The following is a 23939-nucleotide window of genomic DNA, read 5'->3' on the forward strand; positions in this document are numbered from 1 at the left end:
GTCCCCCTTCCCTAAAACCTCAATTCAGTTCAAATCTCAATTTTTCCCCTATTCAATTCTTTAGCTATTAACCTGAACATGTTAGCCATAAATCTTGACCCTTAGATTCAAAGCCAATAGGAAAGGGTTGAGGGTGCTAACACCTTCCCTCGACCTGATTATAATAACTTACCCTGAATCTCATAACTGCGTAGGGTTTCCTATTCGCCCTTCAGAATAGGTGGCGACTCTAAGTCTTTATTTTTAGGGCAGGTTGCTACGGGTACCATTTGGAGTAAAACTCCAACGTCTCAAGATTTGCCATTGGGCACACCGTCGCTAATTGCCATTAAGGCCACCGTCACTTTTTACCATTAAGGCCACCGTCTCTTTATGCAATAGATGTGACTCACTAAATGTAACATCCATACAAACACGACATTCACAAATACATCACAAATACCGACTAAACATCATTACTTTTATATTAATTCACCACTTCCCAATCACGTCGCTATGTTGCATCATCATACAACAACACACCACTTCACCACACAAATCATAACATCAAACAATTACATTTAAAGAAGGATTTAAAAAGGTTTATAAGCATTCCTAAATCATATTCATTAGAAAGGTCTCAATTATAGCTTCGCATAGGTTCAAACGGCACTTAAAAGGAGTTACGGTTCAAAAGTTACATCATTTCAAAGTTTAGGAAAAGTTCTGCCAAATAGGGTTCGCGGCGCCAACAAGGTTCGCGGCGCGAACTGAGCGAATCCAAAAATCCCTAACTTTCTGCCAAGCAGTTCGCGGCGCGAACTGAGCATATCTAGTTTTTCCCAAGTTTCTGCCAAGAGGTTCGCGGCGCCAACAGTGGTTCGCGGCGCGAACTGGCGATTTTCAGAAAACCCCAAACACAGAAAACAGCATACGAAACCCATTCAAAAACCCCTAAACTCAACCCAATCAAGTTGGAAAACACCAAGCATCACGAATATCAGTAGAATACATGTTATAGACACAATTATAACACCTATTATGGGTCTTCTAACATCATAACATCTTCAATCATGCTTAGATTCACAATTTCATAGAAGTCAATTATAGACTCTAACAATCTCTATTCAATTTCTACACAATCATGGATAACAACATATAATCAAAACCCCACCCAAAACATCATCATACATCCCTTTAGCATGAAAGAATCCCACCCTTACCTTAGGTTTTGGATTGAAGCCAACTCTATCTTCAACCTTGAGATTCTCCTCTTTCTCTTCACTCTACTCTTTTCTTCTTTCACCAAAAACCCCAAAATGAACTTCTAATTTCTATTTCCTCTAAAACCCTTGTTTTAGTTAAACCCTTACTATCTTAAATTACTAATGGGCTCTAACTAACACCCCTCACTTAATAATACCGACTTAGGCCCAATTATCAACAACACTTACTATCTTATATTATTACTAATAATTCCCAATCAAAACAACATAAAATCAATCAAGCATATAATTAACACATAGTTCACAATTAATTCACATAAAATAAGGAATTAAAGAAAAACGGTTGTTACCACTCTCCCCCACTTAGAATATTTTCGTCCTCGAAAATTACCTCAATCGGATAACTCAGGATACGACTCGCGCATTTTGCTCTCCAATTCCCACGTCATACTTTCACCGGTAGTTCTCGACCAAACCACCTTCACCAAAGCAATCTCTTTTCCTCTAAGCGCCTTCGTTTCTCGATCCTCAATTCTTATCGGCATAGTCTCCACCGTGAGATTATCCCGCACTTGTACATCATCCATATGAATTACATGTGAAGGATCAGGAATGTACTTCCGAAGTTGCGCCCCTTAAAAACATCATGCAAATTCGAAAGATTAGGCGGTAAAGCCACCCTATACGCCACATTACCAACCTTCTCTGAAATCTGATACGGTCCAATAAAACGAGGAGTGAGCTTCTTCGACTTCAAGGCTCTCCCTACTCCGGTAACCGGCGTAACTCTCAAGAATACGTGATCACTAGCTTGGAATTCTAAATCTTTCCTCCTCTTGTCATGGTAACTCTTCTGCCTACTTTGCGAAGTCTTCATCTTCTCACGGATCAACTTAACCTTCTCGGTAGTTTCTCGAACAATCTCAGGTCCAAGTACTACACTCTCACCCGTTTCATGCCAACACAACAGAGTCCTACACCTCCGACCATACAACGCTTCAAACGGTGCCATACCGATACTCGAATGGTAACTATTGTTGTATGTGAACTCTATCAATGGAAGATATGTATCCCACGTACCTCCCTGCTCAAGAACATAAGATCTCAACAAATCTTCCAAAGATTGAATCGTTCTCTCCGTTTGACCATCGGTCTGAGGATGATACGCCGAACTCAACCTCAACTTAGAACCCAACGCCTCTTGCAAACTCTTCCAAAAATCTGAAGTGAACCTCGGATCTCTATCCGAAACAATACACAAAGGAACACCATGCAACTTCACAATCACACGGACATAAATTTCCGCCAACTTCGAAACCGGATAAGTGATGTTAATAGGTATGAAATGAGCCGACTTCGTATGGTATTCGGCAAACTTGTCACAAAATCCATGGAAATACTATCCCATTTCCATTCAGGAACTTCCAACGGTTGCATTAATCCAGCAGGCTTCTGATGTTCAACCTTCAACTTCTGACAAGTCAAACATGCGTACACAAATTGACCTATGTCACACTTCATTCCAGGCCACCAAAACAAATTCTTCAAATCTTGGTACATCTTCGTAGCTCCGGGATGAATACTCAGATTACTCCTATGACCTTCCTCAAGAATAGATCTTTTCAAATCCACATCATCAGGTATACAAATCCGATCACGGAACCTCAACACACCGTGCACATCTAACTTGAAATCACCATTCTCAGCTTGATCGACTCCAATCATCGAATCAACCAATTTCACATCCAACTTCTGGGCTTCTCTGACACTATCCAGAAAATCATTGTTAATCTTCAACATACCCAATCGAACACTCGTAGGGGTCACTTCACATACCAAACTCATATCTCGAAATTGCTCAATTAATTCCAACTCCTTAACCATCATTGCCGACATATGCAAAGTCTTGCGACTTAAGGCATCAGCAACAACATTAGCTTTTCCTGGATGATAATTCAAACTGAAATCATAATCTTTCAACAGTTCTAACCACCTTCGTTGTCTCATATTCAATTCCTTCTGATCAAACAGATACTTCAAATTCTTATGGTCGCTAAAGACTTCAAATCTAGAACCATAAAGATAATGTCTCCAAATCTTCAACACGAACACTACAACAGCAAGTTCTAAATCATGCGTAGGATAGTTCTTCTCATGAACTCTCAACTGTCTCGATGCATAAGCAACAACTTTACCATTTTGCATGAGCACACCTCCTAAACCCATCTTAGAAGCATCACAATAAACCACAAACGATTCTTCCGGATTAGGCAATATCAAAATCGGTGCCGACGTCAACCTTTTCTTCAACTCGGTAAAACTATCTTCACAAGAAACATCCCACACGAAAGCCTTACCCTTACAAGTCAACTTAGTCAACGGAAGGTCTAACTTAGAGAAACCTTCAATGAACCTTCTATAATAACCAGCTAGTCCCAAAAAGCTTCGAATCTCGGTAGCCGACTTAGGAGTATCCCATCTCAACACGGCATCAACTTTAGACGGATCCACGGCAATGCCATCACCAGAAATGACATGCCCTAGAAAACTAACTTCCTTCAGCCAGAAATCACACTTGGATAACTTAGCATACAACTTCTTCTCTTTCAAGACTTGCAATGTCAACTTCAAATGCTCAGCATGATCTGATTCTGATTTAGAGTAAATCAAAATGTCATCAATGAACACCACCACAAAACGATCCAGATATTCATGAAAAATACGATTCACGTACTCCATAAATATCCCAGGTGCATTCGTAACGCCGAAGGGCATCACGGAATACTCATAATGTCCATAACATGTTCTGAAAGCCGTCTTCTGCATGTCCTCATCTTTCACTTTAATCTGATGGTAACCCGACCTCAAATCGATCTTGCTAAACACACGAGCACCAACCAATTGATCCATCAAGTCATAAATTCTTGGAAGTGGATACTTGTTCTTGATTGTCACTTTATTCAACTGACGATAATCAATACAAAGTCTCATACTTCCATCTTTCTTCTTAACCAACAACACTGGAGCTCCCCACGGCGACACACTAGGTCTCACAAACCTCTTCTCAAGCAATTCTTCCAACTGCTTCTTCAATTCATACAATTCAGATGCAGACATCATATACGGTGCCATAGACACAGGTCTAGTACCAGGTACAAGATCAATAGAGAACTGAACTTCTCTCTCAGGCGGTACATCAGGAATTTCATCAGGGAAAACTTCAGGAAAATCACACACTACCTTCAATTCTTCTATGATCGCTTGGTTCTCAATAGACATTGATGCAACCAAGGCAAACACTTGAACATCCTCTTTTACTAACAAACGAAACTGTCTAGCGGACAACAACTCAACACCTTCCTCTTCAGGAGAAGAAAACCTCACAAACTTATCATAGCAGTTGATGTGAACACGGTATGCTCTAACCAGTTCATCCCTAAGATCACACTCAAACCTCTCAACGGCAAGCACACAAAATCAACAAGGAAGTCTCTGTCAAAAATCGACACTGGACACTTCAAACACACAAGAGAAGTGGTCACCGAACCCTTAGCCGGAGTATCGACAACCATCTCTCCGTTCATAGCAGACAACACAAGACCCAATCGATTAACACAATCAGCAGATATAAAGCAATGAGAAGCACCAGTATCAATAATAGTAATTAAAGGAATGCTATTAATGAAACACGTACCTCTGATGAGCGAATCTTCACTAGTGGTCTGAGTTCCCGACAAGGCAAACACCTTTCCACTAGATTGATCCTTCTTTGGCTTCTGACACTTGCTTCCAATATGTCCTTCTTCACCACAGTTGAAACACACCATCTGCTTATGCTTGCAAGCAGGTGACGTATGTCCAATCTCTCCGCAACGGTAACACCTCATGGCACCAGCAGTACACAGAGTGCTCTTATGGCCAACCTTGCCACACTTGAAGCACGTAACACCAGCAGGTGCATCTCCCCCACTAGTTCTCTTGCCATCAGTAACTTTCTGCTTACCCTTTCCACTCGAAGCGTCATAAGGCTTACCACGACCTTGATAACCTTTTCCCCTCTTCTCACTTATCACACGATAATGGGCATTGTTGTCCTCTTCATAGATCCGACAACAATCAACCAAATCACCAAAGATGCGAATCTTCTGGTAACTAATCGCCTTCTTAATCTCTGGACGCAACCCATTCTCAAACTTAATGCACTTGGAAAACTCACCATTCGGCCCATCATAGTATTGGTAAAACTTAGCCAATTCACCAAACTTAGCAGCATACTCCACCACAGATTTGTTCCCTTGACTTAGCTCAAGGAATTCAATTTCCTTCTTGCCACGGACATCTTCAGGAAAGTACTTCCTTAAGAACTCCATGCGAAACACAATCCAAGAGATCTCTTCACCACTCGCTTCCAATCTCCTACGGGTCTCTAGCCACCAATCATCCGCCTCAACTGCTAGCATATGAGTCCCATACCGAACCTTCTGTTCAGGAGTGCAATCCATGACACGGAAAATCCTCTCAATCTCCTTAAGCCATGTCAAAGCGCCACCAGGATCATAAGTTCCCTTAAACACAGGAGGGTTCTCTCTTTGGAAGGTAGCCAAACTCCGAGAAGCATCACTCTCTCCACCATTCGGTTGGTTCTCCAAAGCTTGAGCCATTGCTTCCAAAGCAGCAGCTATTGCAGCATCATTCCTTCCCGCCATCTCAACTCTTCACTACAACACAAAAGCAATCAGCACAAAACAACAATACAACGTTGTTAGACCACACTACGACACGACACATGGCCGGACAAGACCAACCAGGCTCTGATACCACTATTGTAACACCCCAAATCCACCCCTCAAATAATAAGAGCAAACAGAGTATAAAATATCGAAATAAGCAACAAATTTGAGGCATCACATATTCGACTTAAACAAAACTACAATTCATGCTCAAAGTACATGGATACATAACAATTATATCAGAGGAAACTCATAATTCATCGAACATATAAATCCAAACAACTTCATCATATTGCAGCGGAATCCAAATAACAACATAATATCCAAGTCTTATATTCTTGTCAACATGGCACAATAGGTCCAAAACGTCTCCACAAGACTTAACATCAAAGTTCAAGAAAAGATAATCGACATAAAACAAGAAACAAGCAAGTATCTCAAACATCCCCCCCGAGTGCTACGTATTAGAGCATTGACACACCGACTCGAGCTATAAGGTACACGGCTACTCCACGTCGTTACCTGCACGTTACCAACGGAGGGTAACATTCAAACATAAGGGGTGAGATATCATTCATTATAAAGAAACGTATGATAATATTCTAAGCAAGAGAAAAGATCATACATTGGTCACCATTTCTCATTCCCATACTCAATACAATGATTTCACAACACATAATCAAATAAGGAACGGTAACAATGTCATCAATTCAACTATGACAATATATACAATTCGTAAGTAAGATTCCACACAATTGCAACAAACATCTCATCATCAAGTCACCACATCATAATCAAATAAGACTCGAATGCAATTCACATGTGACTCAACTTATGAAAATGCATGTGGTACCATTTGGAGTAAAACTCCCACGTCTCAAGATTTGCCATTGGGCACACCGTCGCTAATTGCCATTAAGGCCACCGTCACTTTTTACCATTAAGGCCACCGTCTCTTTATGCAATGGATGTGACTCACTAAATGCAACATCCATACAAACACGACATTCACAAATACATTACAAATACCGACTAAACATCATTACTTTTATAGTAATTCACCACTTCCCAATCACGTCGCTACGTTGCATCATCATACAACAACACACCACTTCACCACACAAATCATAACATCAAACAAATACATTTATAGAAGGATTTAAAAAGGTTTATAAGCATTCCTAAATCATATTCATTAGAAAGGTCTCAATTATAGCTTCGCATAGGTTCAAACGGCACTTAAAAAGGAGTTACGGTTCAAAAGTTACATCATTACAAAGTTTAGGAAAAGTTCTGCAAAACAGGGTTCGCGGCGCCAACAAGGTTCGCGGCGCGAACTGAGCGAATCCAAAAATCCCTAACTTTCTGCCAAGCAGTTCGCGGCGCCAACAATGGGTCGCGGCGCGAACTGAGCAGATCCAGTTTTTCCCAAGTTTCTGCCAAGAGGTTCGCGGCGCCAACAGTGGTTCGCGGCGCGAACTGGCGATTTTCTGAAAACCCCAAACACAGAAAACAGCATACGAAACCCATTCAAAAACCCCTAAACTCAACCCAATCAAGTTGGAAAACACCAAGCATCACGAATATCAGTAGAATACATGTTATAGACACAATTATAACACCTATTATGGGTCTTCTAACATCATAACATCTTCAATCATGCTTAGATTCACAATTTCATAGAAGTCAATTATAAACTCTAACAATCTCTATTCAATTTCTACACAATCATGGATAACAACATATAATCAAAACCCCACCCAAAACATCATCATACGTCCCTTTAGCATGAAAGAATCCCACCCTTACCTTAGGTTTTGGATTGAAGCCAACTCTATCTTCAACCTTGAGATTCTCCTCTTTCTCTTCACTCTACTCTTTTCTTCTTTCACCAAAAACCCCAAAATGAACTTCTAATTTCTATTTCCTCTAAAACCCTTGTTTTAGTTAAACCCTTACTATCTTAAATTACTAATGGGCTCTAACTAACACCCCTCACTTACTAATACCGACTTAGGCCCAATTATCAACAACACTTACTATCTTATATTATTACTAATAATTCCCAATCAAAACAACATAAAATCAATCAAGCATATAATTAACACATAGTTCACAATTAATTCACATAAAATAAGGAATTAAAGAAAAACGGTCGTTACAAAATGTACTTCTGAAAAAATTCCTGAAGCATGAAAATTTCGAAAATAGTTGATATGGGTGATTTCTGCATATCCGAAATCTTTAAAATTAGAATATGGGTGTCTTCGGAGATGCATCTCAGTAGAGTATTTTGGGTTTTCAGGGGTATTTTTCACCTTATATGGGTGTACAAAGAAATTGTCAATAATGAAAGACAATTTCTTTGTACACCCATATGGGGTGAAAACCCCTGCTGAAAACCCCAAAATACCTTTTGGAGATGCATCTCCGAAGGTATTTTCACATTTTCAATTATTTTGGAGATGCATCTCCGAAATCATCCATTTTAGGTGTTTCTCGATATGCATCTCTGAAATCATTTATTTTTCAATTTAAACGTTAGATTTAAAATGTCAGGTGTTTTTTCGGAGATGTATCTCTGGAAAACCCCTTCATATATATCATTTTCCCTCCTTCACTATTTCATTCATTTTCCTCCAAACAAAACTCAAACCCTCTCCAAAACCTATATCATTTTTAATCCATTTTTCTTTCTCCAAATCAAGTTTCAAGTGGTTCATCATACCAGAGCATAGAAAGCTACAAACCTACCCCCACCTTGCTTTTGTCTACTTCAGAAGTGGTTACCCGATGTCGTTCCAATTAAGGTTCTCGCGCGACACGCTGTTCGCGGAGTTGATACCGACGATTAACTCTTTTGAGTCTGTTCGCCTTCACTTGACGACGAGGGAGACGTCCAATTCACCCCATTTGAGGTCAAGAACGACGAAGATTTAGCGGTTATGCGGTCAACTTTTGATCGATATTCTTCAAAGGGTCCGATCGAGTTGGACGCGAAACTTCAAAGATCGGGAGCCGACGTTATCTAAACATTGTGACGTCCTCAACTATCCATGTTTAACAATATGTAACTTTAAATTCATGTTGATCTATCTTTGTAATTTCGATTATTTATGAAAAATCGAAGTTTTGTTGGTTTGTTTTTTGTTTTCTGCATCAGACAATATTTCGGATGTACATCTCCGAAATGTCCTTTTTCAAAAAAAAAAATTATTTAGGATGTGCATATCCGAACTCACCTTTTTTTTTAAAAAAAAAGTGTCCGAATGCACCTTTTAAAAAAAAGTTTCTTCTGATGTGCACATCTGAAATCTCCTTTTTTTTAGAAAAAGGTACATTCGGAGATGCACTTCCGAAATATAGGAGCATTTATGGAATTTTGCCACGGATTCTTAAGAAGGCATAGGAGTCTATAAAGAAATTGTCTAATGAAATGTTAATTAGTACCATTTTATCTTAAAACTTATTTTTATCATGTTGTTTTTAAACCAACCAAACTGTACAAATTTATACATGGATTAAAAATGCAAAATGAAATGAAACAAACTTGGGCCTAGACCTTTAATAAACCAAATGCAAACCTGTTAGGATGGAAAATTATACCCCATACCCCTACATTTATCCCAATACTCCTACAAAAAAAAGTTGACAAATTTACCTCTGTATAAATAGTAAAAATTTCAAATTTTTTCACTTTTCACTCATTCAAACAGTTTCGTTTTAAAGTGAAAAGAGAGAATTTTTTTCCAAAACCGAATAACCCAAGCATCAGAGTTCCGGTTCTTACAATTCAAGAAAGCAACCAACCGGACAACACAAAAGTGAGTTATCCGGTTCTTCTAGGCCTCAGCCGGACAACCCAAGAATGGGGTTTCCGGTTCTTCTTTTCACTAGCCGGATAACCCAACAATGGGGTTTCCGGTTCTTCAATCTCTCAGCCGGATAACCCCCCCTTGCGGTATCCGGTTCTTTTTTTTTTCGTTTTTGATTTTTTTATTATTATATTTAATTTTTAATAACATTTTATTTAATTTTTAACTATATTTTATTTTTATTTTTTAGTGGTTCGAAGAAGAGGAGGTGTGATCGACGGAATGCGTCAAAGAGGAAGACAACGTCGAGAGGCTGATGGCGAGGGACAGCAGGGAGCTGCACCTGAGGTTGGTCCGCAGCACCCGGGATTTCCCGGAGGACCGACTGATACTTCTTTACTGATTAGATATCAAAACCATGTTGCCTATCATTTATGGTTGGGCGAGGTACGTAAATGTTTTCTTTTAGGTTCAATAATTTAAAAATTTATGTTGAATAATTTTAAATTATATGTACTTATCTATTAACACATATATTACAAATTATTTTCATGAGAGACGACCAAAGCCAACCTTAAAGGTTGCTGCACATGGCAGCAAATTAATATGATGGGTTCCGGCAATGCTCCCAAGGCAGATGAATGATTGGTTAGTTGCATCTGGTCTATCATCTTTGCAGTATACTAGTTTGGCCAGGGTAGATACGCATCTTTTATCTGCTTTTGTTGAGAGATGGCATCCTGAAACATCGTCATTTCATATGCCGTTCGGCGAGATGACCATCACGCTAGATGATGTTTCATGTCTTCTTCATGTACCGATAAGGGGCGAGCTGGTTGACCCCGATTTTGTTGTCACCGATTATGATGCTATCCATAATGCTGTTGAGTTGTTTGGTGTCTCTTTGAGTGAAGCATCTGAGGAGGCTTCTTCTGTAAGGGGTCCTTACTATAAATTGGATTGGTTGAAGCAAGTTTTTGAGCAACAAAGAGCTGCAAATAACTTTACAGGTGCTATGAGAGCATACATGATGTTGCTATTAAGTTGTACTATTCTTGCCGACAAGACTTTTACTCTTGTAGAGGCAAAATATCTACCACTGTTGAGAGATTTGAATACTTGTGGAAGATATTGTTGGGGGGCAGCTGCACTGGTTATTCTATACAAATACTTAGGGGATGCTTCATTTTATTCGTGCAAGCAGCTTGGCGGTTATGCCTCTCTTCTTCAGGTACAACATTTTACTTATGATTTAGTTATACTTAATTATTTAATTTTTTAGTTTAATTTATTTTATTATAATTTAGTTTAATTTATAATAGTAATGTTTTGTTACAGTGTTGGATTCATGAGTATTTTCCAACTGTTGGAAAGAGAGGTACTTCTGGGTTATGTGGCATTGATAGTCCAATGGCTAGGGCGATGAAATGGGAATATAGGCAGGGGACGCAAAAAGTGGCTGACATCCGAGCTGTGTTAGATCAGTTGACCCCTCACGATATCCTCTGGCGCCCTTTTGAGGATCATAGGGCGCACCGTCCTTTTGATGATATCTGTTTGTTCCGGGGTGGTTTGAAGTGGTATGGTACTGTAGTTTTATATTTACCTGACAAATGCATGCGTCAGTTTGGATACTGACAGTACATACCAATTGCTCCTCCTAATGTAGACACACTTGATGTGGATGTTGAGTGGGCTACATATATGCTAGAACCCTAAACCTAATAAAACTATGAAAAGCTGTAAAACTAAGAGAAAGATAAAACTAAGCAATAAAAATTAAACTTCATTTCTTTTCATTGATATCCCAAATGTGTCAAAGACACTACATTATATAACTTCCATAATGGATATTAAAGCTAAAAGCCCAAATATAATTAGAGCCCAATAATAATAATAATAATAATAATAATAATAATAATAATAATAGTAATAAATAATACTATAAATTCTATTATACCCTCTATCATTGCCGCCGGGTTCACTTGAACCTTGTCCTCAAGGTTCTAACATTAACCCAAAAATAAAAGAAAGAGATGAGTTTTTTTTTAATTAGAAAAACAAGCCGCAAATAAAAAAGGAATGGGTGGTTACTAATACTAATAATAATTATTATATAATATAATAGTAATAGATGGATGGCAGGTTTTTTAAATGAGAAGGTGATAACTTGGACCTAGTGCCATGTTGTAACGTTTCAGTAGAGAGAGGATGGAAAAAATAACCACATAACAAGAAAATAGAAAAGGGGGATGAATTAACCCAGGCCACGTGTTGATAAAATATTGGAGGTTAAGGTCTCACACGGATTGTGCTTCTTGCGGATGGTTGTGATCAAAACGTGATGATCTAACGATGAGTGTTGAGTATACAGTTTCAACTTCACCTTTCCCTTCATCTCTCACTACCGCTACCACCATACTGAATTTGTTTCTTTCTCCTTCGTTTTTTTTCTTTTTTTTTTTCAAACAAAATAAGTAGAAATAATGAGAAATATTAAAATTATGAAAATATAAACTCCGTAGTTTCGATGGCGGTTTAGGTGGTGGTCGCGGCCGAGAACAGGTAAATAGTGGTTGTGAGAAAGGTAATGAATTTAGTGATTTTGGCAGCATTGCTGTTTTTGGCGATGATGGGGTTGTTTTTTCCGATGAAATGGTGTTGTTTTCTAATGACAAATCTGATTTTTCTAATGGCAATGTTCTCCTTTTCAACATTGGATATTTTTTTCTCGAAATGGACGTCGGAGATACTGTCGGAGTTCTTGCCGAAGATGCTGCATGAATGCTCGCCGGAGTTGATTTTAGTGAAACATAAACTTTTTCAATATCTTCTTTTCCTTCCTCCATCTGTATTTCCATAGTACTCAGAACATATTTCTCTTTCAATTTTTCTTGTGTTTTTTTGAATGAATCAGAAAGATTCTGAATTTGTTCTTTCAACTCCTCTCTAGATCTGTTTGAGATTTCACGAGTCTCCGTTATATATTGTTTTAGAATTATTAACTAATGAAGTGTTTCTGGTTGTGAAAAGAAATCTGGAGATGAGGATAGTTGTTGAGGTGGAGCAGGAAGTATGGGTTGTTGTTGTTGGTAAGAGATGTACGGTTGAAAATTGAGGATATGAGGTTGGATAATAATATGGAGGAAATCAGTTTATGAATGGTGGGGTAGAAATTGTTGTTGTTGTTGTGGAATAATGTGAGTGAGTGTCAGGAGGAGAAAATGGATGGTTGTAGTAAGAATATGTCATGAGAGAGGTTGAGTGCAAGAATGAAAGCACCAATGTTAGGATGCTAGAACCCTAAACCTAATAAAACTATGAAAAGCTGTAAAACTAAGAGAAAGATAAAATTAAGCTATAAAAATTAAACTTCATTTCTTTTCATTGATATCCCAAATGTGTCAAAGACACTACATCATATAACATCCATAATGGATAATAAAGCTAAAATCCCAAATATAATTAGATCCCAATAATAATAATAATAATAATAAATAATACTATAAATTCTATTATACCCTCTATCAAAACTCATGTTCAAGTTTAATTAAATGTATTAATAAATGCAATTTTCAATTTCAGAACAATTTCATGTTTTTGATATCTTATCGAAAATAATTACATGTAAACTTCATGCATTGAACCCAAAATGTAAGCTCTGTTTTCATTTACTATCAACTTAATAATTACTATCAAAATCATCATAGTCATGCACAGTTTCAATGTTATCAATTATATATCCTAGAAAATAATCGTGATTCAAAGCTTCTAAAGCCATTATTTTCAAATACTTTTAAGTACAAAGTAAATTTTAAATTAATAATGACTTATCTTGCCTCTAATGTGATATTAGATGATTGATTTTTATAGACATGTAAAGAGTAGAAAATACAAGTGATTGTGGAGCCTTTATTCGACAACACTTAATAGCCTTAGTTTTGCAAGGTATATTTTAATGAGATGATTGTTGGATTTTTTATCACTTTTTTCTACATACTCTCCGTTGTGACTGCACACACTCTCTTTTTGATTTTTTTTTGTAAACTTACAATTATTGTCAGGGTATTGTCTGATAGGAGCCATATTATCAAAAGATAAACGAGAGTTAATATACATAACTTTAATAATTTTTTAGAAAGTTATTTGCATCACTTTATTAATTTTATTTATTTAGCAATTGATTTATTTGACATTTATATACATCTAGATAAAAGAGACGGAGGTTAAAGTAGCTCTTATAAATGTTAACCCGCTCAACCTTTGAAAATATTGAGAAGAAGAGGACAAGAGAAAAATTCCCCTTTATATGCTCTTCTCCAATAAATTAAGAAGCCTCACATAGGAGCTAAACTGTGAACTAAATTGTTAATTATTTTATAATGTTATTTGAAGAATAACGATTATTTCAGATTCTAAAATTTTTCTTTTTTTTTATTTCGTTTTTAATATAAACTTTGCAAAATAAAAAAAAAACTTTTTATTCTCATATAAGTTTATTATACTCTTTAAAGAGATGAAGTGTGTTAAATGGCATATAATTTGTGACGCAGAAACTAGTCCTTTAATGTTGGTGTATACAATACTTTTTAGGTCAATGTATTTGATTTGCTTTTTGGTTTTTGGTCTATGTGTGCAATTTTTTTTATTTCTTTTTGTTTTTGGTAAATGTATACAATTTATTATTTAATTCTAGTATAGTATTAAACTAAATCAATATAGTAAGTAACTTTTTCTTGTTTTTGGTCAATGTATACAATGTATTATGGCATTCATATATAGTATTAAATTAAATAGTTAAAGTAATTCACTTTTTCTATAAATGTTGTTAAATAAAAATATAATTATTGAGTATAAATTAATTATATATAAAAATGATAAATCGATTGCTATAAATTGAGGGATGACGTAACAAAAGTCACTGTCCCAACAAAAAGCGACCCCTGTAGTTAATAGGATTTTGTTTTACGTTTATTTGATTTGTATGTCATTGATTCCATCCATGGATTCCAAAAACATATCCCCATCATTTCCTCCCTCTCTTCCTCTAGAATCTAATAGAAACCCTAGGCATAGTAAATGGGTATATGGCCACAACAATACACTCTCTTTCAATGTCTCACTCATAGAATACTCACCCTCAACTGTTATCAATAATTATGATAGTCATGCACCAGGAATAAGGAAAGCAATGAAACTTCTTGAAATTCAATCTTCTCATTCAAATGTATCAGCATCACCATCAGTATACATTAATGAGGATGTCCTCGATATTTACAACAACACAGTGCAGATGAATAATTTTAATGATGCTGATATTCCTAATCTCCTTGTCGCAGGATCATCAGAGTCACATGAGACACCATCAAATCAAACAACTTTTGTTACTAGTGATGATGTTACTTCTGTCGGGGTGTATTTCAAGAAGAAAGTTGATGATGGTAGAACCCACAGTCTTCCTCACAAGAAATACGGACCGTACACGTGTCCAAAGTGCTACGAAGTGTTGGCTACTTCGCAAAAGTTTGCTTCTCATGTGACGTCAAATCACTACAAGTTTGATAGCCCAGAAGAGAGAAAAAAGAGATATATGTCTAGGAAGAAACCAGATCTCCAGATTCCTAAGCTCGATAATGGACAAACAACTTTTGTTCCTATTGTTCCATCTACTGATCGACCACTTGTTGCTTCCCTTATCAATAAGGAAGATAAAAATCAAACTTCTTCATTGTCAAACTATTAACTACATATTATTATATTCTTTGTACGTGTTTTTTAAGTGATTTTTAGTGAGTCCTTTCACTTGGCCTTTAATTTCATGTCTAATTTCCTTGTTGTAGTATCTATGTTTTGAATTTCAGGTGCCAACATATCTTCATGATTAATAAACTTTTCCATGTTTCTATTATTTTATATATCATTTACACTATTTATATGATTCACCTCATAAACGATTTACATTAGATTGTATGTGACCCACAAGGATCTTTCGTTCCATCTCTATTCATTTGACTTTGATAAATATGTATTTTGTATTTTGCCACAATCATAATAAATATGAGTTATACGAAGATTTTGAATGAAATCGTTAATAAGACAAACACTCGTAAATATATTAATAAATGCAATTTTCAATTTCATAAAAATTTCATGTTTTTGATATCTTATCGAAAATAATTACATGTAAACTTCATGCATTAAACCCAAAATGTAAGCTCTGTTTTCATTTACTATCAACTTGATAATTACTATCAAAATCATCATAGTCATGCACAGTTTCAATGTTATCAATTATATATCCTAGAAAATAATCGTGATTCAAAGCTTCTATAGCCATTATTTCCAAATACTTTTAAGTACAAAGTAAATTTTAAACTAATAATGACTTATTTTGCCTCTAATGTGATATTGGATGATTGATTTTTGTAGACATGTAAAGAGTAGAAAATACAAGTGATTGTGGAGCCTTTATTCGACAACACTTAATTGCCTTAGTTTTGCAAGGTATATTTCAATGAGATGATTGTTGGATTTTTTATCACTTTTTTCTACATACTCTCCGTTGTGACTGCACACACTCTCTTTTTGATTTTTTTTTTTTGTAAACTTACAATTATTGTCAGGGTATTGTCTGATAGGAGCCATATTATCAAAAGATAAACGAGAGTTAATATACATAACTTTAATAATTTTTTAGAAAGTTATTTGCATCACTTTATTAATTTTATTTATTTAGCAATTGATTTATTTGACATTTATATACATCTAGATAAAAGAGACGGAGGTTAAAGTAGCTCTTATAAATGTTAACCCGCTCAACCTTTGAAAATATTGAGAAGAAGAGGACAAGAGAAAAATTCCCCTTTATATGCTCTTCTCCAATAAATTAAGAAGCCTCACATAGGAGCTAAACTGTGAACTAAATTGTTAATTATTTTATAATGTTATTTGAAGAATAACGATTATTTCAGATTCTAAAATTTTTCTTTTTTTTTATTTCGTTTTTAATATAAACTTTGCAAAATAAAAAAAAAACTTTTTATTCTCATATAAGTTTATTATACTCTTTAAAGAGATGAAGTGTGTTAAATGGCATATAATTTGTGACGCAGAAACTAGTCCTTTAATGTTGGTGTATACAATACTTTTTAGGTCAATGTATTTGATTTGCTTTTTTGGTTTTTGGTCTATGTGTGCAATTTTTTTTATTTCTTTTTGTTTTTGGTAAATGTATACAATTTATTATTTAATTCTAGTATAGTATTAAACTAAATCAATATAGTAAGTAACTTTTTCTTGTTTTTGGTCAATGTATACAATGTATTATGGCATTCATATATAGTATTAAATTAAATAGTTAAAGTAATTCACTTTTTCTATAAATGTTGTTAAATAAAAATATAATTATTGAGTATAAATTAATTATATATAAAAATGATAAATCGATTGCTATAAATTGAGGGATGACGTAACAAAAGTCACTGTCCCAACAAAAAGCGACCCCTGTAGTTAATAGGATTTTGTTTTACGTTTATTTGATTTGTATGTCATTGATTCCATCCATGGATTCCAAAAACATATCCCCATCATTTCCTCCCTCTCTTCCTCTAGAATCTAATAGAAACCCTAGGCATAGTAAATGGGTATATGGCCACAACAATACACTCTCTTTCAATGTCTCACTCATAGAATACTCACCCTCAACTGTTATCAATAATTATGATAGTCATGCACCAGGAATAAGGAAAGCAATGAAACTTCTTGAAATTCAATCTTCTCATTCAAATGTATCAGCATCACCATCAGTATACATTAATGAGGATGTCCTCGATATTTACAACAACACAGTGCAGATGAATAATTTTAATGATGCTGATATTCCTAATCTCCTTGTCGCAGGATCATCAGAGTCACATGAGACACCATCAAATCAAACAACTTTTGTTACTAGTGATGATGTTACTTCTGTCGGGGTGTATTTCAAGAAGAAAGTTGATGATGGTAGAACCCACAGTCTTCCTCACAAGAAATACGGACCGTACACGTGTCCAAAGTGCTACGAAGTGTTGGCTACTTCGCAAAAGTTTGCTTCTCATGTGACGTCAAATCACTACAAGTTTGATAGCCCAGAAGAGAGAAAAAAGAGATATATGTCTAGGAAGAAACCAGATCTCCAGATTCCTAAGCTCGATAATGGACAAACAACTTTTGTTCCTATTGTTCCATCTACTGATCGACCACTTGTTGCTTCCCTTATCAATAAGGAAGATAAAAATCAAACTTCTTCATTGTCAAACTATTAACTACATATTATTATATTCTTTGTACGTGTTTTTTAAGTGATTTTTAGTGAGTCCTTTCACTTGGCCTTTAATTTCATGTCTAATTTCCTTGTTGTAGTATCTATGTTTTGAATTTCAGGTGCCAACATATCTTCATGATTAATAAACTTTTCCATGTTTCTATTATTTTATATATCATTTACACTATTTATATGATTCACCTCATAAACGATTTACATTAGATTGTATGTGACCCACAAGGATCTTTCGTTCCATCTCTATTCATTTGACTTTGATAAATATGTATTTTGTATTTTGCCACAATCATAATAAATATGAGTTATACGAAGATTTTGAATGAAATCGTTAATAAGACAAACACTCGTAAATATATTAATAAATGCAATTTTCAATTTCATAAAAATTTCATGTTTTTGATATCTTATCGAAAATAATTACATGTAAACTTCATGCATTAAACCCAAAATGTAAGCTCTGTTTTCATTTACTATCAACTTGATAATTACTATCAAAATCATCATAGTCATGCACAGTTTCAATGTTATCAATTATATATCCTAGAAAATAATCGTGATTCAAAGCTTCTATAGCCATTATTTCCAAATACTTTTAAGTACAAAGTAAATTTTAAACTAATAATGACTTATTTTGCCTCTAATGTGATATTGGATGATTGATTTTTGTAGACATGTAAAGAGTAGAAAATACAAGTGATTGTGGAGCCTTTATTCGACAACACTTAATTGCCTTAGTTTTGCAAGGTATATTTCAATGAGATGATTGTTGGATTTTTTATCACTTTTTTCTACATACTCTCCGTTGTGACTGCACACACTCTCTTTTTGATTTTTTTTTGTAAACTTACAATTATTGTCAGGGTATTGTCGGATAGGAGCCATATTATCAAAAGATAAACGAGAGTTAATATACATTACTTTAATAATTTTTTAGAAAGTTATTTGCATCACTTTATTAATTTTATTTATTTAGCAATTGATTTATTTGACATTTATATACATCTAGAAAAAAGAGACGGAGGTTAAAGTAGCTCTTATAAATGTTAACCCGCTCAACCTTTGAAAATATTGAGATGAAGAGGACAAGAGAAAAATTCCCCTTTATATGCTCTTCTCCAATAAATTAAGAAGCCTCACATAGGAGCTAAACTGTGAACTAAATTGTTAATTCTTTTATAATATTATTTGAAGAATAACAATTATTTCAGATTCTAAAATTTTTCTTTTTTTTTTTTTCGTTTTTAATATAAACTTTGCAAAATAAAAAAAAAACTTTTTATTCTCATATAAGTTTATTATACTCTTTAAAGAGATGAAGTGTGTTAAATGGCATATAATTTGTGACGCAGAAACTAGTCCTTTAATGTTGGTGTATACAATACTTTTTAGGTCAATGTATTTGATTTGTTTTTTGGTTTTTGGTCTATGTGTGCAATTTTTTTATTTCTTTTTGTTTTTGGTAAATGTATACAATTTATTATTTAATTCTAGTATAGTATTAAACTAAATCAATATAGTAAGTCACTTTTTCTTGTTTTTGGTCAATGTATACAATGTATTATGGCATTCATATATAGTATTAAATTAAATCATTAAAGTAATTCACTTTTTCTATAAATGTTGTTAAATAAAAATATAATTATTGAGTATAAATTAATTATATATAAAAATGATAAATCGATTGCTATAAATTGAGGGATGACGTAACAAAAGTCACTGTCCCAACAAAAAGCGACCCCTGTAGTTAATAGGATTTTGTTTTACGTTTATTTGATTTGTATGTCATTGATTCCATCCATGGATTCCAAAAACATATCCCCATCATTTCCTCCCTCTCTTCCTCTAGAATCTAATAGAAACCCTAGGCATAGTAAATGGGTATATGGCCACAACAATACACTCTCTTTCAATCTCTCACTCATAGAATACTCACCCTCAACTGTTATCAATAATTATGATAGTCATGCACCAGGAATAAGGAAAGCAATGAAACTTCTTGAAATTCAATTTTCTCATTCAAATGTATCAGCATCACCATCAGTATACAATAACGAGGATGTCCTCGATATTTACAACAACACAGTGCAGATGAATAATTTTAATGATGCTGATATTCCTAATCTCCTTGTCGCAGGATCATCAGAGTCACATGAGACACCATCAAATCAAACAACTTTTGTTACTAGTGATGATGTTACTTCTGTCGGGGTGTATTTCAAGAAGAAGAAAGTTGATGATGGTAGAACCCACAGTCTTCCTCACAAGAAATACGGACCGTACACGTGTCCAAAGTGCTACCAAGTGTTGGCTACTTCGCAAAAGTTTGCTTCTCATGTGACGTCAAATCACTACAAGTTTGATAGCCCAGAAGAGAGAAAAAAGAGATATATGTCTAGGAAGAAACCAGATCTCCAGATTCCTAAGCTCGATAATGGACAAACAACTTTTGTTCCTATTGTTCCATCTACTGATCGACCACTTGTTGCTTCCCTTATCAATAAGGAAGATAAAAATCAAACTTCTTCATTGTCAAACTATTAACTACATATTATTATATTCTTTGTACGTGTTCTTTAAGTGATTTTTAGTGAGTCCTTTCACTTGGCCTTTAATTTCATGTCTAATTTCCTTGTTGTAGTATCTATGTTTTGAATTTCATGTGCCAACATATCTTCATGATTAATAAACTTTTCCATGTTTCTATTATTTTATATATCATTTACACTATTTATATGATTCACCTCATAAACGATTTACATTAGATTGTATGTGACCCACAAGGATCTTTCGTTCCATCTCTATTCATTTGACTTTGATAAATATGTATTTTGTATTTTGCCACAATCATAATAAATATGAGTTATACGAAGATTTTGAATGAAATCGTTAATAAGACAAACACTCGTAAATATATTAATAAATGCAATTTTCAATTTCATAAAAATTTCATGTTTTTGATATCTTATCGAAAATAATTACATGTAAACTTCATGCATTAAACCCAAAATGTAAGCTCTGTTTTCATTTACTATCAACTTGATAATTACTATCAAAATCATCATAGTCATGCACAGTTTCAATGTTATCAATTATATATCCTAGAAAATAATCGTGATTCAAAGCTTCTATAGCCATTATTTCCAAATACTTTTAAGTACAAAGTAAATTTTAAACTAATAATGACTTATTGTGCCTCTAATGTGATATTGGATGATTGATTTTTGTAGACATGTAAAGAGTAGAAAATACAAGTGATTGTGGAGCCTTTATTCGACAACACTTAATTGCCTTAGTTTTGCAAGGTATATTTCAATGAGATGATTGTTGGATTTTTTATCACTTTTTTCTACATACTCTCCGTTGTGACTGCACACACTCTCTTTTTGATTTTTTTTTGTAAACTTACAATTATTGTCAGGGTATTGTCTGATAGGAGCCATATTATCAAAAGATAAACGAGAGTTAATATACATTACTTTAATAATTTTTTAGAAAGTTATTTGCATCACTTTATTAATTTTATTTATTAAGCAATTGATTTATTTGACATTTATATACATCTAGAAAAAAGAGACGGAGGTTAAAGTAGCTCTTATAAATGTTAACCCGCTCAACCTTTGAAAATATTGAGATGAAGAGGACAAGAGAAAAATTCCCCTTTATATGCTCTTCTCCAATAAATTAAGAAGCCTCACATAGGAGCTAAACTGTGAACTAAATTGTTAATTCTTTTATAATATTATTTGAAGAATAACAATTATTTCAGATTCTAAAATTTTTCTTTTTTTTTATTTCGTTTTTAATATAAACTTTGCAAAATAAAAAAAACTTTTTATTCTCATATAAGTTTATTATACTCTTTAAAGAGATGAAGTGTGTTAAATGGCATATAATTTGTGACGCAGAAACTAGTCCTTTAATGTTGGTGTATACAATACTTTTTAGGTCAATGTATTTGATTTGTTTTTTGGTTTTTGGTCTATGTGTGCAATTTTTTTATTTCTTTTTGTTTTTGGTAAATGTATACAATTTATTATTTAATTCTAGTATAGTATTAAACTAAATCAATATAGTAAGTCACTTTTTCTTGTTTTTGGTCAATGTATACAATGTATTATGGCATTCATATATAGTATTAAATTAAATCATTAAAGTAATTCACTTTTTCTATAAATGTTGTTAAATAAAAATATAATTATTGAGTATAAATTAATTATATATAAAAATGATAAATCGATTGCTATAAATTGAGGGATGACGTAACAAAAGTCACTGTCCCAACAAAAAGCGACCCCTGTAGTTAATAGGATTTTGTTTTACGTTTATTTGATTTGTATGTCATTGATTCCATCCATGGATTCCAAAAACATATCCCCATCATTTCCTCCCTCTCTTCCTCTAGAATCTAATAGAAACCCTAGGCATAGTAAATGGGTATATGGCCACAACAATACACTCTCTTTCAATCTCTCACTCATAGAATACTCACCCTCAACTGTTATCAATAATTATGATAGTCATGCACCAGGAATAAGGAAAGCAATGAAACTTCTTGAAATTCAATTTTCTCATTCAAATGTATCAGCATCACCATCAGTATACAATAACGAGGATGTCCTCGATATTTACAACAACACAGTGCAGATGAATAATTTTAATGATGCTGATATTCCTAATCTCCTTGTCGCAGGATCATCGGAGTCACATGAGACACCATCAAATCAAACAACTTTTGTTACTAGTGATGATGTTACTTCTGTCGGGGTGTATTTCAAGAAGAAGAAAGTTGATGATGGTAGAACCCACAGTCTTCCTCACAAGAAATACGGACCGTACACGTGTCCAAAGTGCTACCAAGTGTTGGCTACTTCGCAAAAGTTTGCTTCTCATGTGACGTCAAATCACTACAAGTTTGATAGCCCAGAAGAGAGAAAAAAGAGATATATGTCTAGGAAGAAACCAGATCTCCAGATTCCTAAGCTCGATAATGGACAAACAACTTTTGTTCCTATTGTTCCATCTACTGATCGTACCACTTGTTGCTTCCTTTATCAATAAGGAAGATAAAAATCAAACTTCTTCATTGTCAAACTATTAACTACATATTATTATATTCTTTGTACGTGTTCTTTAAGTGATTTTTAGTGAGTCCTTTCACTTGGCCTTTAATTTCATGTCTAATTTCCTTGTTGTAGTGTCTATGTTTTGAATTTCATGTGCCAACATATCTTCATGATTAATAAACTTTTCCATGTTTCTATTATTTTATATATCATTTACACTATTTATATGATTCACCTCATAAACGATTTACATTAGATTGTATGTGACCCACAAGGATCTTTCGTTCCATCTCTATTCATTTGACTTTGATAAATATGTATTTTGTATTTTGCCACAATCATAATAAATATGAGTTATACGAAGATTTTGAATGAAATCGTTAATAAGACAAACACTCGTAAATATATTAATAAATGCAATTTTCAATTTCATAAAAATTTCATGTTTTTGATATCTTATCGAAAATAATTACATGTAAACTTCATGCATTAAACCCAAAATGTAAGCTCTGTTTTCATTTACTATCAACTTGATAATTACTATCAAAATCATCATAGTCATGCACAGTTTCAATGTTATCAATTATATATCCTAGAAAATAATCGTGATTCAAAGCTTCTATAGCCATTATTTCCAAATACTTTTAAGTACAAAGTAAATTTTAAACTAATAATGACTTATTTGCCTCTAATGTGATATTGGATGATTGATTTTTGTAGACATGTAAAGAGTAGAAAATACAAGTGATTGTGGAGCCTTTATTCGACAACACTTAATTGCCTTAGTTTTGCAAGGTATATTTCAA

At 34.2% G+C, this 23939-nt stretch overlaps 2 protein-coding genes across 2 annotated transcripts; both read left to right on the forward strand.

The window, feature by feature from the left end:
* The first annotated feature begins 9847 nt into the window (after positions 1 to 9847).
* Positions 9848 to 10856, forward strand: LOC131648090 (protein MAIN-LIKE 1-like). The gene is made up of 4 exons (XM_058917881.1): positions 9848 to 9896; positions 10001 to 10197; positions 10430 to 10723; positions 10833 to 10856. Exons 1-4 carry the CDS (start codon positions 9848 to 9850, stop codon positions 10854 to 10856), a joined length of 564 nt encoding a protein of 187 aa, XP_058773864.1.
* An 11567-nt stretch (positions 10857 to 22423) lies between these two features.
* On the forward strand, positions 22424 to 23128 carry LOC131648252 (uncharacterized). Its single transcript, XM_058918026.1, has one exon. It carries the CDS (start codon positions 22424 to 22426, stop codon positions 23126 to 23128), a length of 705 nt encoding a protein of 234 aa, XP_058774009.1.
* Positions 23129 to 23939: the final 811 nt, after the last annotated feature.

The sequence above is a fragment of the Vicia villosa genome, linkage group LG2, assembly GCF_029867415.1.
Source record: "Vicia villosa cultivar HV-30 ecotype Madison, WI linkage group LG2, Vvil1.0, whole genome shotgun sequence".
Taxonomy (NCBI): domain Eukaryota; kingdom Viridiplantae; phylum Streptophyta; class Magnoliopsida; order Fabales; family Fabaceae; genus Vicia; species Vicia villosa.